Source organism: Pezoporus flaviventris, unplaced genomic scaffold (assembly GCF_033815535.1).
Source record: "Pezoporus flaviventris isolate CSIRO_AGI_PZ_B2104156 unplaced genomic scaffold, CSIRO_AGI_Pfla_v1 ptg000025l, whole genome shotgun sequence".
Lineage (NCBI taxonomy): Eukaryota > Metazoa > Chordata > Aves > Psittaciformes > Psittacidae > Pezoporus > Pezoporus flaviventris.
Genome location: NW_026892573.1, coordinates 17,688,644 through 17,715,199, shown reverse-complemented (window position 1 = coordinate 17,715,199; position 26,556 = coordinate 17,688,644). Strand labels below are relative to the sequence as shown.

Here is a 26,556-nt window from a genome sequence, read left to right as displayed (position 1 = left end):
AATAGGAAATCATTTTCTAAAAAATTTTCCTGGCAGCTTTTAAAAAGGCCTTATGAGATCTAATTATAGCTCACTGAAATCTATATCCTATTTTTCTAAATAGCCAAATATGCGTCACAGAATGCAGATAGGTTAGCCCTGCAATAATCTACATTTTCTAATCACACTGTGAAGAACAAAAGCTTAAGACACCACAAGGATTGTCATACTAAGCACGTTTGTAAGAGACACACATGTAAAACATGCACACCATGAAGCCACAATTTTCCTGCACTTGTTTCAGCTCTTACCATGTGTTCTGGCAAAACTTTAATCTACAAAATTCTGCAAATGCAAATCAGCAAAAACATTTAAACAAACAAGTTATATTCAGTCTTTCAGTCTGATCATGCAAGACATATTTATCAAAGATTTTTGAAAATGATTCCTTCTGTAACATCCCCAATCTGAGCAGCAGTAAAACTGCTTTAACTCGGCAACTTATGCCTTTTTTAAGCCCTTTATTATCCTCTTTGATCTCTTCCTAACACAACCATCAGAAGAAGTAACAGCATGCTCAGCTGCATGCAATTTAATTATTGGTAATGAACCACATTAACGTTTGTATTCTAAGTCAAAAGGTATTATAAAAAATTGTGTATCAAGATTTATTTATATGTCTAGAAGAAAATAAATTTCACAATGGTATCATTCTAGAAAGAAGACGCCTTAACTTTTTTTTTTTTATATAAAGCAAACATCTAGCTTAATACGAATTGTTGCACAAGGCAAAAAGCACAATTTTAGTTTATTTACACTTGTCTTCCGAGTTCTGCCAAAACCCAAAATTCCTAGCAACAGTGTGCAGAATCACAGTTCAAAAGCGTGACTTTCTCCATGGCACAGTACCAGGTGGACTTTCACTGGTGGTACATGTCCAGAACTGTTGCCAGCATGTTTTAACATGTAAGAACAATCAGGGATTTTCATATTAGAGTAAAACATTTCACCATTTTCAAAGTTATCAGTGTGTATTGAACTATACCAATCACAGAACTGTCTATTTTACTCATATCTGAAATATATATGTAATTTAAGCAACAGAAAATGCCTCAAGTCTCCCAGATTAAAAAAATAAAAGGATGAATTCCACATGCAAACATCCTTTTTCATTTGGAACATTTTAAAAAATACAGTATTTTAATTTTTTTTTTATTGACATGTGTATCCTTTGCTGTAATTCTCCAATAAATGACTGGCTTCGTAATACATCGACATTAGAAGATGATATTAGATAAATTACCAATCTCTGGAAATCAATTTGCTCTTTGCTAGGTTAAGTCTGCAGAGACCAGCTATATAACAATTTTCACATGGAATCAAAGAAGGGCTCCTTTGCTGTCACTATTTTAACAAGCCTCAGTATTTAGCAGCCCTATCCTGTTATTTTTAGTACCATTTCTCATACTAATGGACTGATGACACATCTGACAATAGCAGATTTGTGGGCAAAATATCTGTTCACTGAATAATACAAATTATGCCTGCAGCTATCATGAAGATCTTACACCCATTTTCCATTATGTACTGGATGTATGCAAACATTAGCAAAGTTAGCTGCGGAGATGCTTGCTTCTGTGAAACACATCAACTTACTCTGTGCTATAGTTCAGCCTTATTAACAGCGGTCCAGTTACGCCAAACCTGAAAAAAAAACTGGCACTAAATTATATAGTACATGGGTGTACGTGGGCCAAATTCAGTCTTCAAAAATTAATCTACCCCTCAATACATATAAAGAGACAGAAAGCACAGAACTAGCACAACACTTTTTTGTAACTTCTCAAGCTATAACACAGACTTAGGATAAACATAGATCAGTCTGTACTATGACGTCCTGAAGGGTTTTTTGGTTTTGTTGTTTTTTTTTTTTATTTTTATTTTTTTTTAATGAAAGACAATTGTAAACCACTTGTGGTAACAAATACCGTTTGTAACATTCTCAGTTCTGCTGAAGAATGAGTAACAGTTCACTTTAAGTGACATGAAAATTCAAGCTAGGTAACAACTACTAGAAGTACAGCAATCTTTCACACAGTTTACAAGTCTGAGGACACTGATTCTTACAAAGAAACTTCTGCTTGAATCAGAACAGATTATTCAATAACATATACCAAGCTCTACTGAAAAGCATAAAAATGTTATTAGATGCCTGTGTGAATAAGGCTGATATGCTCACTAATTAGTGCCTAGAGAACAGGAGAAAACCATACTCTTTAAGATGGATTTTATTTTCTCTTTGCCTAAATTTATGTACATAGACATTAGTTCTATGCTTGGCTTTGTTTCATGAGTTAGAGGAATAAGAGCAATCTCTTTAAAGTTCTAAATTTGTAATTTTGGAAGAAAAGAAAGTTTTATATGCTTCTTGGAGAAACACATTTTAAAAAGAAAATCAAACATAAACAAAATTACAGTTTTCCTCACACTCTTTGCCTCTGTTAAAGGAAGGGGCTGATAGCTGAAGATGAATATCAAAATATTTTTTATCCTAAGGCAGCCATGAGACATTTCACTTCAGAACTTCCCACAGATTCCAGTATCTGAGAACAGATCCCAGTCTTTATTCCTGGAAGCATCAAGGCTTGTCCTTCCACAAAGCTGTAAATTAAGAACTCAAAAAAGCAAAGCTGAGATTTCCTCTGCCAGACCCTTATTCACAAGTGTCTACAGTTGCAAAGAACTACTCAGAAATGGAGGGAAAACTCCTGGAGTGCCAAGGCCTGAATATCTTTCGTAATATTCATTTAATCACTTGACCTTTGTTGTTTGGAACATTTTCTGGAGAGCTTTGTGTCAGTCAGACTTACATTTTATAAATCAAAAAGTGCATTAGAAAGGTAACTGCCTGGAAATCTGCCATCCAGTGTTATAATGTTAACATACTGATTTTGTTCGGATTTTTAAGATCTCCTCTGGCTTGCTAGCCAGTCAGCTGAACACATGGGATAAATCTGGGAGCAACAGCCTAAACTGATGCAGAGGCTTGCTGCCCCCTATGGAGAAACAAATCTTTATATAGCTTAATGCTCCCAGCAAATATATTCAGGATTCAGGAGAAGGAATGAATGCTTAAATATTTAATTATTAAACACTATTAACTGTCATGAGAATGAAACAGCTACTTTGTGTTGGAGACACTGGACTCAGATTGCAGCAACAGGTGTAGGAAGTGCTGGAAGACCCAGCCTAATTTTAAAACTGGTCAATTCCGAAGCTGCACGCAGTGCAACCATGCTAGTACCAAGTCTCATGTTGCCCACTCAAGTGGATTCTGCAACTCCTGCTACATTTTACTGCTATGGTTATACAGCTGGTAGTGTGAAGGATAATCACTTTAAGCCCAACTTACACTTAAAAGCACATATGCAAAGTGACTGCCATGCAGATACAGCTCAGGAGTCACACCTTTCCACTATATACTCACTGCCATTTAGGAAGGTGATGACAAATCACTGCAAAACTGGAAACGTAAAACCACTGGGGCAAGAGAACAGAAGAGCAAAACACAGGTTAGATATAAGGAAGAAGCTCTTTACTGTGAGGGTGGTGAGGCACTGGAATGGGTTTTCCAAGGAAGTTGTGAATGCTCCATCCCTGACAGTGTTCAGTGCCAGCCTGGATGGAGTCTTCGGTGACATGGTTTAGTGTGAGGTGTCCCTGTCCATGGGAGGGGGGGTGGAATTAGATGATCTTAAGGTCCTTTCCAACCCTAACTATTCTATGTTTACATATATATAAACAGTTCCCCTTCGTAAAGAGGGTCATTAATGGTCTGCTTTCCTCTTCTGATTTAATGCTTTTAAGATGCTCTCTCACTGCCAACTGATTTCAGGATTCATTCAGGTAAACCCAAATGTTGAAAAATCCAATATAAATACAAATACGTTTAGTGCCAATATGATCAAATTCAGGGGATGTGTCTATCTTGGTTTTGCCCAACTTTGTCTTAAAAAGTTGCTAAGAATGATTGTCAAGAAAACACATAGCACTCTCAAAATAATTTCTAAGCTTCAGGGATTTCAAAGTTACTACTTACCTAAGAGTGGTAAGTCTGATAAATGCAGCTCTCTTTTGCACTTTCTTAAATACAACTATTTAGTTACACTGAATTTTATTTTATATCCCAAACAATAGCCAGGATGTTACCCCAACCTTTCATCTTCCAGATAAGGACAGACTGCTATAGTAAATTCAGAATAATCCCAGGCTGCTAACAAACACAAGACCTAAGGAAAGCAGCCCTGCTGCTGAGGGAAATCTGTTGTCACTCCTTGGTACAGGTTCAACCATTTCTGCAGCCATGCAACAAATCAAACTGGGGACCCCAATCGGCTAAAATAAGTTTTCAACCAGGTGGTACCCTCCTCAGTATCATGCCCACTGGAGGTGTCAAGGCAGGATGCTTTTTCAAAGGCAATGCCAACTTGAATCATTCCTCAAAACAAGCTTCAAGTTTTCTTGAGGCATTCTATGTGTTTTTCACGCATTTCCATTATGCGTAACAGATGCTACCAATATGGGTTGGACCAAGTTCAAATCTTGAAAGTCTGCAGAGCTATATGGTTCACAGGATCTCTCTGAAAGGTGTCTCATTCTTGATACACTTTCAAAAGAGAGATATGAAAAGCTTTGTTCCTTTAACTGTGTGGCCAAAGAACACACATACTTAAAGTGTTCAGATCAGACAAAAGTTTCAGTCAGTTTATGCAATTGCCATCTCACCATTAATTTCAATGGAACAGCAACGATGCATGTTAATGGAGTGCATCCATTGGCTTTATGTAACCTGTATTTTATGTCCAATACCCTATTCTTACATTTGCTTGAACACTTGACAGCTTGTCACCAAGCCAGTAGAGGCATCAAATCCAAAACAAGAAGCAGCTCAAGTTCCTTTTCATTCATATACTATAATCCATATGTTAATGCATAAAGGATAAGTAATTCTATGACAGCTCCTACTGACAGGAGTAGACACCCTTCTGTAGATGGAAGACAGCTGGACAAAAACCTAATGTTCTGTTTAAGAACTTTTGCATTTAAGGACATTTATCCAAAGTCCATTAGAATATGGCTGCCAAGAACAGATAAATCCCCAAGTCAAGGAGAAATGAGATATATCTCTGGAGGTAAAAGAATACAAATTATAATTACATCCTGACACCACAGGACATGTACGTCCATGCCAAAATGCATTAAAGCCCAGCAACATTCAGCTCCTTAACTGGAGACTTCGGACATTTGCAGTGTACGAGAAGCAGGATCCCCGAAAGCACTCTTGTGAAGCAGAAGGCTGTACTTCTCAGTAGTGATCACCTGCACTTCCTCACTTAGTCAAAACATTGATTTAAGAAAAGATGGAGTTCGAAGTAGTTCAATCCAAGTAAACAACATTTAACAGCACTGTAACAGCCCTGAAAAAAGAAACCCTACAGAAGCCAACATGCCACAACAAACTACTATGTGTTCATAGTGCAATATAGGAATCTTATGTTATTGTCACTTCCAGCAGTACTGCCAAAACCCTCTGAAGCATCTGCAAACGCCGCGTGAACTAATAGCTTGGGGTAGCAGATTAAAAAAAAACCCGTGTGTTAGAAAAACGAAATGGGAGAAACTGCACATGACTGAAAAAAGGTCTCCTAGCTCATCATACCCTGCCTTTCCCACTGCGGGCACCATAAGCCAAGACACTTGAAAAATACTGAATTCCAACTCAAAAGTAGGTAGGTCCCAGCCTCTCTTCTGATGCTCCAATGAAGTGACTATTCCAGAATGCATCTTTCATGCCAGCAATAGACAATACAGACTTACTGCAACTCTTCTATTATGACTGGTGGCAGCACTGTCCAAGACTTTAACAATGCTGTTACATTGTAACAGCACAAAAACTCTTGAGAAGTGTTATGTTTTGATACAAATCTCACAACCTCGTGATTTAAATAATGTACCTCCTGGTGACGGTCACTGTAGAGTTAATACACATTTATGCTACTTCCCTTTTTTGGAGATACAAGAATCTTGCTAAAATTACATACAAATACTGCAGGTTATTGTTATGTTGCAGGGAATATGGGAATGAATGTTATCTTGACACAGGAAATGCCAGCTAAAGGAAGAAAGATATAAGCTGTGGATGCAATGGATCATTTTACTTCATCCTTGGGGTATTAAATTTATGCCCCTGCTTCAGCAAATGTACTGTAAAGATCTGGAAAGAATACCAAGAGGATACCAACTGATCAATCAAGACAGCAGTTCTTATGTTCTTATGAAATGTGTTATCTACTTAGAAACTGCAGCAAAGTTAAGTTTCACTACCCACAAGCTATCATAGAATGATAGAACAGTCAGGATTGGAAAGGACCTTAAGATCATCTAGTTTTAACCCCCCTGCCATGGGCAGGGACACCTTGCACTAAACCATGTCATCACTTACTTTTAAATCAGTCTTCTGAAGGAAGATTTATGCCACAATACAATCAACATGGTGCTGTAAACGCCAGCAGTTCTTGAATCTTCATCAGCTAAGACGTGCATTTCTCAAGGCTGATTAAAGCCATTCCAACTTCTCTGAAAACAGGTTGCTACACAGACAAGGGAGACCCAAACTAGTGCTGTAATTCCTACAGCAAAATTAAATGTGCAGTGGTAGAAAACACAAAGATGGTATCAAGTGCAGCAGAAGTTATGAAAAGGTCTGAAATGTAGCCATGTAAGAGCAATTGTGGCTTAGACTAAAGGTCCATCTGGTCTCTAGAAGTTGTAATTGTCTAACAGCTGCAGTACTTAAAGTAGACTAAGTAGCAGAAAACACTGTTAACCTTAAGCAGCAGTATGGCTTGCTCAGCTATTTCAGTTAACACTTATTTACTAGCACCTATAGACTAAATCACTTCATGTTATACAGAGGTATAAATGAAAGCTGGAACTCCCAAGGCTCCACATCTTGCTTGTATACATCTAGCTCCACCACTTACCCTTGGCCTAGGATAAAGCATTCAGGAAGAACTAGAGCCTTCATTGTCAAACTTTAACAAGATCAGTATTTAGCACTACATCAGAGGTTTGCACAGAGCAAGACAAATTCAGAGGGAACCACCACTGTGCAACAAGAGCATTTTCCTTCTATTTAAGATTACAGCTTAGGGAAACAAAGAAAGTGTTCACATATTATTTGAATTCTTACAAATCCCAAATCATCTTCCAAAAACTTTTGTAAGATGCAATAATTCGACTCCATTTTCAGTCTTGTAGGCACATGCACTTCAATGATTGACAGGAGTGGGATATTTACTTTTAATTCATGACACTTTCCATAAAGGCAACACGTATGATATCCGGCTTTACAGATGTGAGCCAAGGAACATCCAGTTTCAAATAAATTTCATTTTTCCTGCCTGCTGCATAATGAACAGAGGCAAAGACAACAGTAACACTCAGATACCATCTTCTAACCATCCAACCAGGAAAGTAAACAAATCTTTTACCATAAATTTGAAGGCAACATCAAGATTCCTGCAGTATGTATAATTTACTAGCAATTTCAAAAGGTTTTAAGAGAAAAAGTTTATAAACCAGATGAAAAATTTGGCTCTTGGAAAGTTGGCTGAGCACCCTAGTTATTAAGAGGCACCACAATGTGTTACTGCAAGTGCTGTCTTAACCCTCTGTTACAGAATGCGACTATTTCTACAATATTTTTATAGCCCATTTTGGGGGTTGAACGTTTTTGTATCTTTTTAATTCTCCCCCTCATTAAGACTGTTTCTAATCATGGTTCATCCCCTAGTTTCCATCTCCACCTTTCTCTGGACTTTAACAATCAGCACACATCACAAAGGTGTCAAAATGGAAGCAACTGCACCTGTGTAAAAATGAGATGCCATTTCTCCTCTTAGCTAGCAAATACTTTTTCCTCATTTTGAAGTGAACCTACTGCATGTTTTACTATATGACCGTACTCTTCTACGGGGAGTCAGTAGAGCATGCACATTCCCAGATAATGGGGCATTTAGCTGCCCCTTCCTCTTCTCTGAGAGAGAAGTAGGACAGATCAGATCTCCACATAAAAATTTGACAGACCTTGGACTTCTTCACCATTTGGCTCTGCACTAAAGTACCATATTACGCTTTTCCTCTCCCCTGCACTAACCAGATAAGCCATCAACCCATAACTGGTGGCTGCTCTGCCAAACTGGTTTTGCCTTTTATATAAAATACTTTACAACTTTAACGAAGAGCAACAGCAGCTTCTGTATATAAGCATTTACTAGTAAGCATGGGGGTTACCAAGAGCACTAATGAAAGAAAACATAAATCAAGGACTAAATAAAAGGCTTATAAGTTTTACATTTTTCTCTCCTCACAAAGACTTTACCTGTCAGCCAGTAGAAGTGACTTAAGTCAGCTGTAATACAGGGTCTGACATGAAAAGGATATAATTTGGAGGAAGGAAGTTCCAGCTTAAGACCTGATTGGCTAGTGCAAGATAGCGATGAAACACTGAAGACATCTGAGCATTGAGGTTTTCCCGTCTGCTGAATTCCTGAAGTACCTCTACTGTGAGCATGAAGATCTGCCGCAGATCATCCTCCTATAGTGAGGACAAACACAATATATTGAGTCAGTCATTAATTCAGATGTTGATTAAAAAGAAATACTTTACTAAAAAGAAAACAATTCTGTTTTCACTCTATTTTTCATTAAAACACAGAAAAAAATCTGAAGTTGTAAGTCAGACTCCCCCCCCACACACATACTTTTGCCAAAATTACTAGATTGTGTTTTTAAAGAATAAGAAATAAAAACCTTCTCATAAATGCTAGTCACTAAAAGAAAAACTTAACAATATGTTTTAACAGCTGGTGGAGGAGAGGGTTGGTCTTTGGCATGAAAAAAAGTTGGTAAGTTGTTTCACAGTCAGTTTAAAGCAATGCCTTCACAAAAACATTTCTGCCTGGCCAAACAATACATCTGAGACAACCAGACTACACCATCTGCAATAATATTTTTAAATACATAGCTCTCCTTGGCTTTAAACCAAAGCTATATTTAAGACTATCATTGTTCCAGAGAGTATTCGTTTTGTTTGCAATTGGTAGCCAAGGAATTAAAGAGTCCAACCACATAAAGATCTGTAGCTCTACCATTAATAAAATGGGAAAAAAGGGATTTCACTTTTTTGATACAAGTTTTTTAAAAAATACATTATCAACTTTCCTGCAGTAGCCAACACCTGCATATATTTGTCCATTAAATGCTGTTAGGCACATACTGTACCTGAATGCACCTGGCACAAGAAAATACTTCTGCTTCCAATTGTTAAATTTTAGAAAGACGGGTAGCATATACTATACAGAACTAGTTTACCTGAAATATACGTTTACAGTTACCATGGAACTCCATGCTTAGTCCAATGTTGCTGGTTTTACTTGAACTTGAGAATTCGCTCAACAACGCCGTTAAAATGGAACAGGCCAAAGTTTGCTTTACAAAAAAAAAAGGGGGGGGGGGGGGTAACATAATTAAAATATGTCCAATAACATAATACCACCTACATTGTCCTTGAATTTTTTAATTAGCATTTTTCTACAACTAGTACTTCAGTTTCTTTTAACACAAACTAGAGTAAGTAGAACTTTCAGAAGTATAGATCCTTGGGTGAACCACCTCTGGACTCGACAAGGCTCCATCTTTACAAAAGAAATTCCAGTATTTGAGCAATACAAAAGCTAGCACCTGTGAGATCATCACTGAAAAAAATGGAAACAAACTTACTGCAATACATTTCCCAGCCTTGCTGTTCACCTTCTCTCCCTGTGCACAGGGCTTTACAGGTTGCAAGGGAGATTCAGTTTCCACTAATTTTTATTTATCAGATACTTCAGGCCACTCTGAAGTTTGCTTTAGCCCTTCTTTGCATTTGCTACACTTACCATGTTGGTATTTAATCATGGTTAAAAGTATACCACCAAAAGTGACAAAAGCTAGTCAAAAGTAACACCTACAATACACCATCAACTGCATCTTTTCCCTCTCCCCCACAAAGAAAAAGGAGAGGAATATGCAGAAGGCTTTGATGCATGAAAGCTTCTGGATACCTCCCTCCAAAGCACAACATTTAAAGGTAATTTCTGAGGCTTGTGAAGCTACTCTGCTAAAACGACATCTCTGAAGCAATATAAAAATTGGTGAGAAAAAGGCACATGATACATGATACATGAACACTGAAGATTTAAGTATCTTCTTCATTCTCAAAATTTATGGTAAGGTAAATCAAATGCTTATCCTAAAATACAACTTAAAACCTAACTTTCCTTTATGAAACACACTGCTCCAGCCTTTGTTGCTGCTTTTTGAAATTAAAATAGCTTTTTTTCCTGATGCCAAAGTCCAGTAACCATCATCACCAGCTTGAATATATTCTTTTTAAGTGATCACAACACACAAAGGGGAGTAGATACTGTACAGTGAAGATGCAAGTAGTACTTCTGAAGTGTGCTATACACTACTGTAATAAGCACTACTGAAAGTGTATACTGATATATATATATCTTGTTAAAGAGATGTTCTTAACAAAAACCTTCAAAATTACTGGCTATCTTCCCAGACTGTTTGGAGCCAAGGTGCCAGGGATGGACAGAGGGACAGGAATTGTTAAAGGGTCATGCATGCCAGCAAGTGTCCAGGGGTTAAACAGAAATATGCACACTACCTCTGAACACCCGAAAGATTAAAGTGGAGATGATACTATTTATGCAAGCTCATACAACAGCTGAGACCAGTGCCATCCACCCACCAACTGCAACATCTTTGTTCAGAAATGCCTCTGAAGTCAGTACCTTGACCCCCCAGACAACTAGTTATCTTAGCCAGTATACACTAAATTAACATTCTTACTTGCTAAATAAGTCCCAGACAGATCCAACATAGCGGCTTCATGATAATACATGGTTTTCTCTTCTATTGTATAATAAAGCTGTGCAATGGACTAGCATATTGCTCCTCGGTTGCTAAATCCATGCTTTCCCATTTTAAAGAAATAACTGTTTATTTCAAGTGACTATTTCTCATCTACAGTCACTATTGTCACGTATCACATGATAAAAAAAACATTTTTGCCAGTGAAAAACAGCATCACACTTTATTCAAGTAAAAAGTGCAATTTTGTCAGTTCTGTACTGGATTTAGAAAGATTTCTCATTAGCTCAAACATTTCAGTATCTTATTTCCAAATTTCTGTGTAAACTATTTACACAATAAGTATTTTTTATTTAGAGAAAATCCATTTGATACAATATAAAAAAATTAGTGTAGTCTAACGCTGAGTTTTTAATCCAACAGTAAAAGTTCCATATGAAAATAATTAATCTGGATTAAAAAAACCTCCAAACTAAACCTTCTCCCTCCACCATCCACCCCATCTCCCCATGTTTGGCACTAGAACAATGCTTCAGATAAGAATATGTTTTTGAAGGAATCATGTGAAGTTGCCAGAGAACACTGCCCAGTTTCATTATGTACCAGGAGATGCAGAAATCCAACAAGGCTGTCTAAATACTTTTAAATGCAGGCTTTTATTTGGCGCTTGAATTACTGGCACACTGACACTTTTCAGCTCAGAGAAGGCATGATTTACAGACATCATTAGTTGCAATTACAAATCTGTAGTTTGATGCTCTATGACATACCATAATTACCATGTGGTATTAATGACTACAACAGTAAAACAGGCTTGCTAAAGCTAAGCTGCTTCTGATTTATCATGCTGAGATATTTGCACCAAACCACCATGAAGGACAAGCAGAGCACTGATGCAGACCACCCAGCACTTGCAGTTGGCTGCCAGTCATTGGAAAATAAATCATAAATTCAAGTGACAGTTAAGGAACAACAGGGGAAAAAAGATTTATTCCCACTGTGATTACAAATAGTTAACATAAGATGAAATAATAGATCCTTTTCTCTTTCCAATTTCTCCAGTGGGTTTATGTGGCATATAATAATTTATCCCTTTCTGTTTGGACAGTAAAGTGCATTCCAGGTTTTGTTTGTGTGCTTCTCTCCTGATTTCAAGGAGAAATTTAAAAAGAAGGTTAAATTTTATGATTGATGGTAAGGAAATCTCTTCAAAGATGTAAAGAGCAATAGATACAGCTAGGCTGATTGAATCCAAGAGTCTGATAAAGCAGCTTGAGCAGTGACCTGTTCGCCTGATTTCAGTAGGAGATATTTCATGTAGTTCTGACATCGGTACCTTCTCTGAGCATGAAAGGAAAAGCATAAAATTACTACGTTTATTACTCCCTCCAGCACCCTAGCTCACAGTGAACACCAGGGAACACTGCATCCCTCTGCTCTCCCTCTTCCACGGGATTCCCAGCATCCCACCAACTCTTTCACTTTGATAACTTAATACCTGGGGTGCAAATCCTGCCCCATTCCCTCACCATCCCAAGGGTGTTGTACTCATTGCAGGCACATCCACTTCTGTCACTATCTGCATCTGCGCTTACCCCTTGAATCCACATGGAATAGTAAGTACTCCTGTGTATCCAGGTCACCAGAGCAAGAGAAGATCAAAGATTATTGGCCAATAACTTAAAATTTACTGCATCAACAGGCTGAGGGGAGATTGCTTGAGATTTATTTCCTAGAAGGTAGTGCAAATCCCCAGGAGTTGAGCTTACAGACAAGAGCAGAGGAACACATCAAGACCTGTAACCTGTCACTGCAATGTCAAGCATTTGACGAGAGCTGCATACAAAACCACCACTGCTTCTTCAAACTGCCGTAAGACCTACTGAATTCTTCCAAATACACAGTAATACTTCAGAAACTCTGGTATAAAGCTAAAGTAAACTTAAAGTAAAATTTTACATTATGAAAAGTAACTTTATTGAAGTTTAACTACTAATATTTTGAAATTCATTTTTTTAATGCACTTTTGTTTGGTATGAAGACACTAAGTACCTCAACATACATGTAAGCTACTGGAAAGATTTCCAAAATCTGAAACACGACATAATTTCAGATAAACCAATACAGTTGTGGTACATGAAATAAAATTACTTCCTTACACATAATAAAATTAAATGCACTTAATACCTGTAAAGTTTAGAGTATAAGTTTTGGGGGGTTTTGAGTTGTTGTTTGTTTGGTTTCTTTTTAAGGTTAGAAGAGATTAAAAATCCAATTTAGTAATACCATACAGTAATAAGTAGAAAATGCACATGACTCTGGGCATCATATTAAAAGTCAGATCTGAATGTCTATTGCGCAGTAATGCCATTAACCCCATACCAGTAAGAGTACACCTCTGAACCTAGTTTGACTCACTCGCTAGCAATTTCGCTAGTTCTGCCACAAGTACATACCCAAACAATAACCCCATCTAACAAAATAAAATACTTCTCTTGTTGAGAGCGGGCTGCCTCTGAGAATAGCTTGGCACTCACCCCAGTTAGCTTTATTACCAGGAATAAACTTTAAGAAAGATCGCTATACATAAAATAGACTCTCAGCTGCTCAAACAGAATATCAATGGGACTTGTGATAAGAGATTAACTTGGCAATCAGACACCCAGTAGTAACATCGTTTTAGTGGTTTTCTTTTTGAATTACTTCAGTAAAAGAGACACTACAGAAAGACCATGCACCATTTTAACCGTAAAAAAACATTTATATATCATTAATGAAATTCAGATGCAACTAAACGTAGCTTATTCCTCCAAATGGAATGTACCCTATAACAAAAGTTAAAGCCATAATGTTTGAAGGGATTTCACACTTGTGCCTGGACTGCCCATGGAATAAGTTAACAGTTTCATTTGTGAGTAGTTAGGTTACAAAGCATTTGAAAGGAAGAAGAGTTCAAATACAGCTTAGGAAAAAATGGACATGTGGTACACCAGCTCTGAGGCAGAAAAGCCAACAGACAAAGCAGAACGAACTACCTCACTGAAAATGTTTCTTCTGTTCTGGAAGTCAGAGCAGAGATACAGCGAGGTTTGATTAAATCATTCATTTTACTACAAAGCATAAATTATCATGCAACACACTCTCACCTTCTGCAAGTGTCTATCTACAGAAAAATGAGAAAGTATATTTAAAAGAATAAGTCTCACCTGAACAGAGCAAATCATAACATCTATTCTGTTACATTAGAATATGCATTTAGAGGACTTTTTATCTCCATTCATATAATGTAAACTCTGTAACTGAAACAAAAGGGAAGCCACAAGAAGCACTTAATGCTATCCCTAAACACGCTAATTTTAAGTTGCACAAGAGCAAGAAGAATCAAAGAGTAAATCTACCAGAGGCAGACTCTGCTGTTATGCTCTTAGGTGATGCAACTCTATGAGAATGTATCAAAACCAAATTTACAAAATAAATTGTCTAAAGCAAGGCTTCCTTTATAAAGGCAGTAATAGACTTCTTCCCTAACTTCCCTGAATAAGCACAGCTGTATTTGCTAACATTTTCAGAGTATCTAAATCTCCAGAATGTAAGCAGCAACTCCAAATCTAAAGGTTAACAGGATGGCCACAGGGCCAAAAGAAATACCATTATGTACAAAGAGAAACCCAGGAGCTGAAGCAGTGGTTTCCAACCAAAGAAAACCTGAGTATATTCTGAAGAAATATAAGCAAGGACCAGGAAGAACCCACTGGATTTTATGTGTTCGATCCTTCCCAAATGAGCCAACTGATGGAAAAAAGCTATAGAGCAGGGACAGGATGATAGGAATAGGACCCACAGCTGCAGTTTTGTTCTGTCAGCAGTTAAGGGACTGGCTAGACAGCGCAGCCCTTTCTTCCCATTCTTCCTCTGCCACAGCGCAAAGAAAGATGACTGGAACCACATTAACACACCAAGCCTACAACAGCACAACAGGCGAGACCCTGCTTCCCTTCCTTGGGGGGTAACCAGGCAAACCAAGACAAGGGAAACCCCCAAGGTTGAGCTGAGACAGGAAAAAAAAAAAAAAAAATTAATCAATTCCTCAGTGACTCCCTGGGGGCCACAGGAAGATGATCTTGTGGCATGTGAAGCATGCAGGCTTTGGCCAAAGACAGAAGGGAAGTAGCAGCCTCTACTAATAACAGAAAGAGGTCCAGGCAGAGTTTGCTGGAACATAGGGTATAAAACATGCTTTTCTTTGTTTCTCTCGGGACAGGTGAGGTTGTGAAGCAGAAATCGGGGGGGGGGGGGGGAGGGGGGAAGTGAAGGTCTGAAAACCATTTATCTAGGGGTAACATATCCTCCAGGTTCTTGTCTGATATGCACCAGCTGAATCTGCACTCCTACAGTAGCTGCAATCCAAGACTTCCAATTAAATTCAAAATAATTAATAGCAAGACTAGCCAGGCAGCTCACCATCAGTATTGCCCATCTTTAAATATTCATCATTCTGACAAATGCTCTTTGGTAGCAGGTGTTCCCTCTCTCTCCACTTTTCCCAGTACTCATTCCTAATCCTTCTTGCCCACCTCTGCCTGCCATATATGCCAAATGAGCTGTTATGTAGCTGTGCTGCACAGCAGATTTGCTTAAAGAAGGAAAAAAAAAAATTAAAGAAAAAAGGGAGATTAGAAGGGAGAAAGCTGTTTTTAAGTAGAGTCCCACAGATATCCAGTTTATTACTGAACATATATATTCAGAAGGACAGTACCCCTGAGACAAATTGGTGCTAAAGATGGAGCAAAGGTCAATGAACTTCTTTAAGAGGCTTTTCCCTCAAGCCTGTTTATTTCTGTGTCACCACAGTAATAAAAGAAAGGTGCAACACATGGAAAAGACATTATTTCTTCCTTCCCTGTGAGTCTCTGAGGTCTTCAGGTGAGGGCCTCAACATGTGTACATGTGCACAAGATGGCAGAACTGAGGAAATGAAGGGTCCTGGATGCCACACATAAAACAGGGGTCACACATCTCGCCTCTGGATGTCTCCTCACTTCCCAAGCTGGTCTTTGAAACTGTGCTCTACTGTTAGTGATAATACTGGGAGCTACCAGTTTCGAATATTAAGCTGTAATTTCGTTGTACTACATCTCCAGTAAGGTAGGCTCTCTTTCAAAAGAAGGATCAGAAAACTTTAAAAGGCACACTGGTTAATAAAACTACTAAAAATTACTTATGTTTTAAAGTTCTCTTACGCTTCTATTAGCGAGTTTTACCTCATATTTAGAGTAGTTTCTAGATCCCAAAGATTTCCAAACCTATCTTTAACACACTAACTTAGGCCTTTATAGAGTACTTGTCAGCATGAAGGAAACAGCTTAAATATCCTGGTTTACCATATGGTTTTTATACTCAACATGTCTCAAAGGCAGTAAGGTTCATAGGACCAGGTAATATTTTTATTAGACCAGAAGACACAGCTAAGGGTATAGGGAGAAAAACGATATATGTTTTTGTCAAAATGTGAAAGTCATGACGGCCTCTCCAAATCCTACCCTACCATATGAGACAGCAACGGCTAGACAGGGGTACAGAAGTAAAATTCCTCTTAAAGAATAAAAATAACAATAAATGCTAAATAACTGTAAGTAGTTATCTGTGCAGCCATTACTGACATTTCAATGAAGATCAATGCCTACAGTTCTGCTTATTAACATTTCCTACTGTTAGAGTAAAATCCATCCACAGCACATTCTTCAGCAGTTTCAGGTAACCTGATGCATCAGAATCTCTACTCTAGCCGAACCATGAACACTGGGAAATAGAACAACAGATTTACAGATTTTAAGATAGATGGAACTTCTAGGATCTCAGAGCAACTCCAGTAATTCCTGACAAGTCTTGCATTTACAGAAAAATTTAGGCTTCAGGTATGCAGCTTTATACTAGACTACATTTTACTATATGCACTGTAGATCTTAAAAAACACAGCTTTTGCTGCTTCCCAGTCCAGTGTCAGGACTACAACTGGACCCCTCTGCATTCGCCTACCTATAATCCAGAAGAAATAGAGGTGTGACCTGTATCCTAGCCCAGTTTCAAACAAAATACATTTGATGGTTGTTCCAGTTCCTCCTCATGGAAATCAATCACTTTGGTGGCCAGAATTCTTATCCTTCTGGCATGGATGACAGACAAATTAAATCAGTTATGCAAATGCAAAATATTCTAATGAAAAAGCAAATACCAAGAAATTAAAGGCATTTATAGTTGAGAAGAACTTGGCCTACAAAGTTCTCCAAAATTTTTAAATTGCTGATAGAAAATACGTATTTGGCATTTTAAGATTCACCTATGATACTGTGTCTACTTCCAGAAGCTGTGTCCCCCAGAGATGAACATTTTTTTTAAAGAGATCCTAAAATTGCTATTGGAAGGAGATCAGACTCTCCTTCATGAGCAGCAGGATGGCTTGTACTGATGTTACAGTAGGAGCCAGGAAAAACAAAACCAAGAACTACAAAGCTAATCCTTGTCCTCCCAGAGGCTTACCACCTAAACTCATTTATAAATGATCAGACAACTAGACTCTCTCTAGTTTGCTTTCCCTTCTCAGACAAGGGTTTTGTCCTTGAGATCCATAAAGCTCCATATGGCAGAGAAGTGGCAGCAAGATCCAGTGCTCCAGGTTCAAACCCCGGCTCTAACCACACATCCTTCTCATCCCTGTAGTATTACCTCTCCTTAGTGCCCTGTTATTTCCTTAACATGTACACTGTGTTCCACTATTAAGAGACTGTTTGATACCAAAGCCATCTTTTTCATCTCCTGCCCGCTTTCTTCTCATCACTATTCCTCTCCTCCCTCTTCCTTCCAATCTCCTTTGTGTTCTTTTGTTTTGGGTTTGTTTCCCCCCTCACCCCCCAATCTCCTGTGTTTTTTTCATTCTCAATTGTTCATCCATCAGTTTTGCTCCCATGTCAGTTTGCCACAGCATTATTCAACATACCTTCAGGTTCCACCCTCAAAGTACATCCATTTCTAAAGGTATTCTAAACTAATACTTGAGAAGTTAAGGTATTAAGCACATCAAATCCTGCAAAAGGACACATGCAAAAGTACCACCTACATTCTCTGCTGTCATTACACCAGTCTTCCTGACTTGACCAGGAAAAGATGTTACTGAAAAGTCCTGAAGATTTCACGGAGCAGGAGTGCCTAACACACGTAAAACTAGTACAGATGTCTGACAGGAACTGGGTGGAGGGTTGCAGGGACTGGAAAAGATTAAATACCTATTTTATTCTTATAAGCTAAGGGCCAGAAAGCTTCAGAGACAGCAGAGAGCAGAAAGCAAGTGGGAAGCAGGTGAGAGACTACTTTGCTTTTTTAAAAAGGACTTTCTCTCAACTATAAACTCCTGTAGAAAGTCATTATCGATAGCTAAGAGCCATGTTCGAGAGTTTTAAATATTTTTAAATATGAAGTGATCTGCTGCTGACTCCGTATGTTACTTGGCAGCTGCCAAGTCCTCAGGCAGGAGGATACAAATGGGTAGGCAGTAGGTCAGAGGGAACATGGAGCAGAAGCCTGTGAAGAATACAAAAACCAACCAAGAGACTTGGCAGAGAATCAGGAGTCACAGGTATGACAGACTTCTGAAATTTGGGTATACAAGGCTGAAGGGAAGAGTACACATCACATCACAGGGAAGACATGTTAAGAAACTGGAAGGAGTCAGGCACAGAGGGCTGGAAAACATCTGCTGTTTTCTCCTAACACCCATACCCTAGCCTCCACCCTGACGTGGATGGAGGCCTGTTTCTATAAATAACTAATGCAAACATGCCTCCAGTGAAGTGCAGAAACACCTGTGACATGTACATGGCACTGTCCTGGTGGCATCTCGAATCTTTAGCTTCATACCATACCCTGAAGCACCCTTACCTGAGACTTCACACAGCAGCAAGGCAGCCACAGCACCATGGTTCCATCTAGCCTGATGGGCATGGCTGTACATTATAGGGACACAAATACAAAACACACCCAACCATATTTGAAAAGGTAAGTGGATATTTCATTGTACTACTTATTTTATACAACCTTTCAAAGTTGTTATATATTTATATAAAAGGCATGCCCTGAACCCCTAGTGCTCAGTTGTGGCAGACACTGTGTTAACACACAATTTTATTACCACTTATTATTGCATACGCGAAGACCTGTGTCACATGAAGCTGTGCAAGTACCCGTTTCTCTTATATTAAAGTCTCAGAAGATTACAAGAAAATTTTTATTAATAACTATTTTATAATTTAAAAACCTCATACATACATGTTTATAATCTGCCTGCCAAAGACTAACAAATACTCTGTGCCTTACAGAAAAGGTGATTCAGCATCAACACGTCATTTTTTGCTACCGAGATATATTAGAGTACCACAGTAGAAAACATCTTTGTATACTCAAGACATTTTCAATACCATTCTTCAAGCTTGAGCACAAATACTCTGAAAAAACTATGACGAAATTAAAACTTGTGAAGAAAGGAGGTGGATAAAAGAAAATTAAAAACTGAGTCTAAATTGGTCTCTGTATGGTGGCAGTCAGTGGAACTTGGAGAGTGAAATACTACTCCTTCACCCAGCCAGAGCTCGTCTGCAACACGCCCTGTTCTGCAGTAAGGCTGGGATGATGCACTTACAACAGGCAGTCTTAGGTTGATGTATGCTGCTCAGTGTAGTGTGCCTGTGTATTACTGCATGGACAGAATACAACTGTTGAACAGAATACAATGTAACTATGCAAGAGTTAGTTCAAAAAGGACTTCTCTGTCAACATCCAGGTTTGTATCTACTCCAGGTAGATACAGGTTTGTATCTTCATGGAAAGATCATATAAACTGGCATGCATAAAAATCTAAAACCTTAGCTGTAAACTGCATTTAACAACAAGGCTATATTTCCTGGGGGAAAAAAAAACAAACATGAACTCAGCATTGTTCTAAACAGATACCCATTTCTATCAAGAGTTACACACAACCAAAAGGCTAAAATGTTCACCTTAAGCTAAATAACTGTGAAATTAAAGTTTACAAGTGTAACTGTAATTTCCATACCACAGAGGGGTATCACTTGTGCTCAAGAGGTGATGCACTATTTTTAGGACCATGACATGAGCTGCATTACTGCTGGTACACTTTGATGGAATTTTCAGAGTTAAACATTTGCCACTCACATCTTGTACAACTGCTGCTCTAAACACTCAACAGTGTGATGGGTTGGTTCCCTCTATTTTTTTTTTTTTTGTTTGAAAAAAGCTTCAGTTAAAGTTTCAGCATGGAATCTACACACACTTCAATTTTCGTTTGGTAGGAGAAAAATCACCTCTCTTTAATCTCTAGTTACATGCCTCTATTATGACCTATTCTAAACTTATCTCCTGGCATAGCAAACGGAATTTCACTAAATGCATATATAGATATTGGACACTTTGTTTCCACTTTGAGCTCAGTATGGAAGTTAACACTTAGCCCTAGAAGTATGACATTAAATCAAGAGTAAGTTTTGTATTTCCATTCCACATTTTAGTTCCTCACGCCCCTTTCCCTCCACCTACCCGTCACCCAGAGAACAGCAGAGGCCCATGCCTCTTGCTCACAGCCTGTTCCAACAGCTGAGCTACAGGAGGGTGCAGTACTATACAGAAGGAAAGGGAACAGTGTGTGAAAAGCTGTTAGCTAATGGAAAATCCATTCTAGATCACACTATCTGATTTATTAAAGAAACCCAGAGAAACCACAAAAATCCAGGGGCACTTAAAGCAGCTACTCAGAGAAACCTATTCCCTAAGAAAATGTGGTGTAATTGTGTACCAAAAAGCTACACATACTACTCCTAGTCCCAAAACATTCAAAAATGATTGCTTGAATAGCTATCAACTTCACTACTAATTTTAATTCTTAGGTAAGAGAAGCATACAAGACTTTACCATCACTAAGTATGTAACTTATGCTGCTGATACAGACTGCTTAAATTTTGAAAAAAAAAAACAAAAACAAAACCAAAGCCAAAACAAACCAACAAACCAAAATACTTACCACAGTGGGGTTCCCACTGCTGATCAATTGGCTGACTTCATGGAAAATGCTTTTGCAGTCGATTGATTTGTCTAATGATCCCCGTTTCACTATCACTGCTACTGCTAATAGAATCTGCTCCCGAACATACTTTTGAAGGCTGCAAACACATTGCAAAAATATATTTGCAAATAATTCTGAATATAAGTGCTCAATAACATTTTCAACACAATTCTTTTTCAAACATTTTTCATGAATTGGTAAGTGAAAGCTGATATCCCTACAGAAATCAACCGAGTGTTAAGAATGGAAGATAAATTATTGTTGAAATGGTCTTCTACCACTTCCCTGGGAAACCAAAGACTACCTTGGGAAAACCCAGACTTTATGCAAATCCTTTATGTTCAGAGGTATATTTTCTATACTTACTTAGGCCTTTGTAAGACGTACGTTAGAAGGAATGTTCGCAGTGACTCAATGCTAGTTTTTTCTAAGAGAATCCATTCTCTTACAACTGCTTCCATTATTGCTGTAGCTGCTTGAAAAAGGACATAGTCCACTTTACTAGTTTCTGTGGAGAAAAACAAAGGCAACTTGGGTATGAGAAAACATACATGTATTTAGCTGGTATGTATTTCCAGCAAAAAATTAATGGCGTTTACCGTTCTTTATTATTAAATGGACTTTTGTTGCTAAGAGCACAAATAATTTACAACTCAAAAGAGGAGAAAATAATCAACCCAATTATCAAATGGTCCAACATTATGAATCAGTGACTCGGGAAGAAAAGTTGGCTGCACAAGGAGACTAGGCCAAAGATCAGGAATAAGAATGCTAAACCAACTGTGGAACAAAATAAAAATTATGATGGATTTAGTCCTGATACATTAAAATAGGATTAATTTGACATGCATGCCAGAACTGAAGACACCTCTATCATTTGCATGCTTGCCTTTGGAACCATCAGTGCATAAAATTCTGTGTATTTCACAGATGATAATGAGAAACACTTACATCCAAAGAAAACATTTACGTTTTATGATCACAGCAAAAGTTTTACAGACTGGTGCACTTAAGGTTTACTACATCATGCTCAAGCTCCTATATTTATCTTGAGGCAATGAAAATATAACTCCCAACCACAGTGTAGGAATCATTAGCTCTTCTTATCCGAATATCTGATTAATTTGTATATAGATGCACTACAGAAAATAGAAAAAGATGTTGCAAAAGAAGGTAACACTCTGTAGAAAAACTTAAGAATATTCAGAAAGGATGCATCCACCAGATGTCAAAAGCATAAAATACGAAATGGTGAAACAAAATTCCTGAACAAGAAGTAGAGTTTGAGCTATGATGGGCAATGTGCCAGGGCTAAAACTGGGTTTGTTTCAGAAATCCTCACTCATGAGATGATGGGCTTTAAATGACTACAAAACAAACTTTCTTTCCCCAATTATATACACACAAGTTTGTAATATACATTTCCTTTATATAAAAGTTCTATACCCAAAATAGCAGCAAATTTGCTAAAATGTTTTTAAGTAACTTGATCAGGTTCCAAACCTAAACCCTCCACAGGTAAACATCCTTAAATCAAAATAAACCACTTTTAAATCTACTCAGCTAAATCTGGAAAACTAACTAACCACTTAATTAAGATTAATGCATATGTCCAACACATACAAAGTGAGCCAAATTATTCCTGGATAGGAATTTTAATTCTGGCAGTTGTTAACTTCTGGCTTTTCAAACTAGACAAAGCTGACACAAAAGGAGAATGCTATTAAAAAAGAAGAGGATGAAATTCCTCCTTCAAGAACAAATCATTACCAACTGCAGTCATTAACAGTGCAGGCCTCCAGCACCCAGTATAAGCTTATAATTAGTCAGAGTGCCACTATCCTCTACATGAAGTTACTGAAGAAAGGCAGGACAAGTTTTGCCAGTACATTTAACAGCTACAAACTTACAAGAAAAAGAACATAGAGCCTCATGCTTCCGGGGTTCTACTCCAGGTTTTCAAAGAAACTGCATGGTTGTGGCTGTTCCCCTTTTCCTTATGCTCATCCTCATCACTGCTCTCCCTGTATTGCTCATACACTCTTCTTTCCATGAACACCACCAAGATCCTTGTTATCTCCCTCTATCTACATTCTAATTCTTGTCTTGACCTTTTTTTTTTTCCTCTATTTCTTTATAAAGCCATCTGGTTCCTGCCCATCCTTACCTGCACACAGCCCATTAGCACACTTCAACTCTTTTATTCTTCAGCATGAGCAGCTTGTTTCTCTTCCCTGGTTCCTAATTTCATAATCCCTGCCTCTCCCTTCTCAATTCCCAAGTCTTAACTAGCTGTTCTTTTTGTCCAGGCTGTATAGACACTCAAGAAGCACAGAGTTTTGGGAACAGTCTCTCAGTTCCAGGCCTCAGTGTCACAACTGCCTGCACTGCCAGGAAAATCTTGTCCCATGCAGAAGTATACTGTTTTCTCAATGGTGGTAGCATATGAGCAGTTTAAGGATTTCTAGACTAGACATCCAAAAGGTGTTATAAACAGGATTCCTCCAACCAGCCACATTTCAGAAATAAAACTGTCTGCAATGTAGCATTCATTATTAATGCTACACTGAATTCCCTCTTCTGAGACAACGATGTGGTGATTTAATGAACTTTCATTATTTCTGATTAGCGACATATCATGACAGATCAAAATGGTCTGCAAACAAAGTTACTCAGCATGCTCTTTTGCCCACCTAAAAATCTCCAAAAATTAATGTGGAAATAAAAAGCATTGATTTTGCTGACCCATAAAGCAAAAAGTGTGATTCCAGACTTCAAGACCAGATGAAGTAGTGCTATAATATATTAAAACCAGAAGAAACTAATTTGTAGAAAAAAATGCGTTTGGGAAGTGGGTGCAGGAAAGGAAGCATACCCTGCTCTATATATCACAGTGTAATCTAACAACACAGTCATAGGCCTGCAATACTGACATCCTAATATTCATGAACTGTATGTTCTCCTTTGCTTTCCCCCCAACACTCACATGTAGTGATACTGATTAAGAATCTTGGAAGCTTACTGCTCCTGCAATTTCCAGATTATTTAGCTGCCAAACTCTAATAAGTCCACCTATAAAAACATTTCTTTTAAATCTTGTAACACAACCACACTTACAGCATTTCCATTAAACCCCAAGAAATTTCTGATAAAAAATGATGCATACCCATCTCTCTCCCTCCTCCACAGGTATAATTACACAGAACTTCAAACCAATACTCTATTGCTTCTACCAGGTGACAAAGTTAAGTTTTTCTTTTTTTTTTTAAACACAGCAGCTGGCTGTTAACAGCAACTTACTAGAACATTCTAATAAATTGCCACCATGGAAAATTTCAGCACCAGTGTAAAATCTGGTGTGTAAAATTGCCCTGTTGGCTGATTTAACAGGAAGCTTCAAGCCAAGCGATCACACTACAGGCAGTCCTGTGAATTCCACAGTTTAGACAGTATTACAATAATCAAGTCACAGAGGAAACCTGAATTTATGAAATCAGTTTAGGAACTTAGCTACACACCTTATAGCTTTAAAGCTACCAGAAACAAAACCAGAAAGGGCAGCAACAGGCTTCACCTTCTGTCAAAAGTACCCCTCATCAAAATCAAAACTGATGCTCATATTCCCGGCCACAGAACAGCAGCAAAATTGCAGTTATAAAAACAGGTACATGTTCAACTTCCTGATGAAAACTTACCCAAAATGTGTTTGCAAACAGCAAATGGTGATTTTGATTTTCTAAATGATAAGAATATGTGCTCAGCATGTTGGCGTTGCTCATTATTGACCATGGAAGGTGGTGCCTGAGAGAAAAAAGGGGAAAAAAATAAGTTATTTAAGCACTAAAACCCAATCCCAGTTGTAAATGTATGAGCAATGTCATGAACTTAAAAATATCTGCCTTGTTGAACATCAAAACCTAGTATCTCCTAGTAAAATCACCTGCTCTCTCTCGGTCATGGCCTCTTATTACCACTGTGTACTTATATCATGCACATAAGGGTCAATATTGAGACATAAGGCAGAGAATGAATAATTCTAAGTATTGTGCTCCTAGTAACACTTCTGGAGACAGATAAAAGACCTAAATTCAATCCAAATATTTTTCTACTCAAAAGATCTCTTTACACACCACTAAATTCTGCTACACACTCCCACAGTTGTGGAAATAAAGCACTATTTTTTCTGCTGTTCTACATTTTTTTTAAATATTGAACTGTAGAATAAATTGAAGGGATTAAAAAAAAAGTCTCGACTATGGAAATGACAGTAACTGACTACGCATATGTTCTAAAATAAAGTATTGGCAGTAACATGCTACCCTCTAGCGTTTAACATTAAAGTTGACAACCTAAAGACAGCGAGGAATCTGGCTGAAGACGGGTCAGCCCATTTGGGAATGACTACAGTGGTTCCCCAGGTGCTTATGCCCATTCTTTTATATACCCATCCCCTTGCATTATGAGCAACTTGGCTGCCCGGTTAACACCTGCTGCTCCACTGCTGCTGAAAGCCAGCTCCATGGTGGTTTCTACCTGAAAATAAACCACATGTAAAGCATAAAACTATGCAGCAACGTGGATCATTGTAAGGTGGGATACTGCCTACAGAGCTCAAATGAGAGATAACTGCCTGCACTACAGCCCTGCTTCATTGGGCAACCCCAATATTCCCTCTGCTGCCCAAGGTAAAAACCCTGCAGAAAACATCAGCTGCTCACAACACCACACTGCTCTCCACTTTTGCTGCTAATATCCTCTGATTCCTGCTATTTGGGATTTATCTGAGCAAGCACACAGCACAAAATATTCTGACAGCGGACTGATACCACAAAGCTGCATAAGACAAACTGGTGTGCCTTTGAGAAAGGAACATGCAAACATAGACTCGTTGCATACAAGCTGCAGAACCAGACCAAGGTGAGAGCATAGGTTACTGAACTTCAGCTGAACTCCAAACTCCAAATTCCAGTCCTGGTTTGATTTATACCTACTGCTTTGGGAAAAAAGCACAAAGGCCTCAGCAAAAAGATCAAGAGTTTTGTAAATAAAACATATAAAATCTGATTTAATTCTCTCATCCGCGATAAAAAATAAGACAGCAGAAGATTTAAATATAAGCACATAACACCACAGATTGAAAGTCACTAATCTGAATAAATGAAGCAAGGGAAAGCAGGCTGCTGATTCCTGGATCAAGAAGGTCCTATTGAACAGCTGTGCTCCTCCTTGCACAGCAAACTTCTGATGCTCAGAACTTTTCCTGTGTAGATATGATGAATGCCTGTGAGGGGAACAAAATAAGTAGCACAGGAAAGTGGCTGCAAAGAGACCCAGAATACATGCTCTGTCCCTTCACAAATCTGCTCTTCTGCTCCACAGTTAGTTTGGGGGCAGAACTCCCCAGGACAGCCCTTAACAGCTCTGTGGGCAACATCACAGTGTTTGCCCGTACACCCCTGTGGGCA

The 26,556-nt window shown here is 38.2% G+C and overlaps 1 protein-coding gene across 2 annotated transcripts in view; it reads right to left on the bottom strand.

Moving 5' to 3' along the window:
• The window catches only part of XPO4 (exportin 4), a 72,194-nt gene that overhangs the window by 24,858 nt on the left and 20,780 nt on the right, over window positions 1–26,556 (bottom strand). For both annotated transcript variants that reach the window (XM_061457649.1, XM_061457650.1), the window contains exons 2-6: window positions 24,787–24,892; window positions 21,458–21,599; window positions 21,050–21,188; window positions 9,415–9,531; window positions 8,485–8,638 (exon numbers count right to left, since the gene is read on the bottom strand). In XM_061457649.1, coding sequence (XP_061313633.1) covers window positions 8,485–8,638; window positions 9,415–9,531; window positions 21,050–21,188; window positions 21,458–21,599; window positions 24,787–24,892 — 658 coding nt within the window. The remainder of the gene's footprint in view (window positions 1–8,484; window positions 8,639–9,414; window positions 9,532–21,049; window positions 21,189–21,457; window positions 21,600–24,786; window positions 24,893–26,556) is intronic.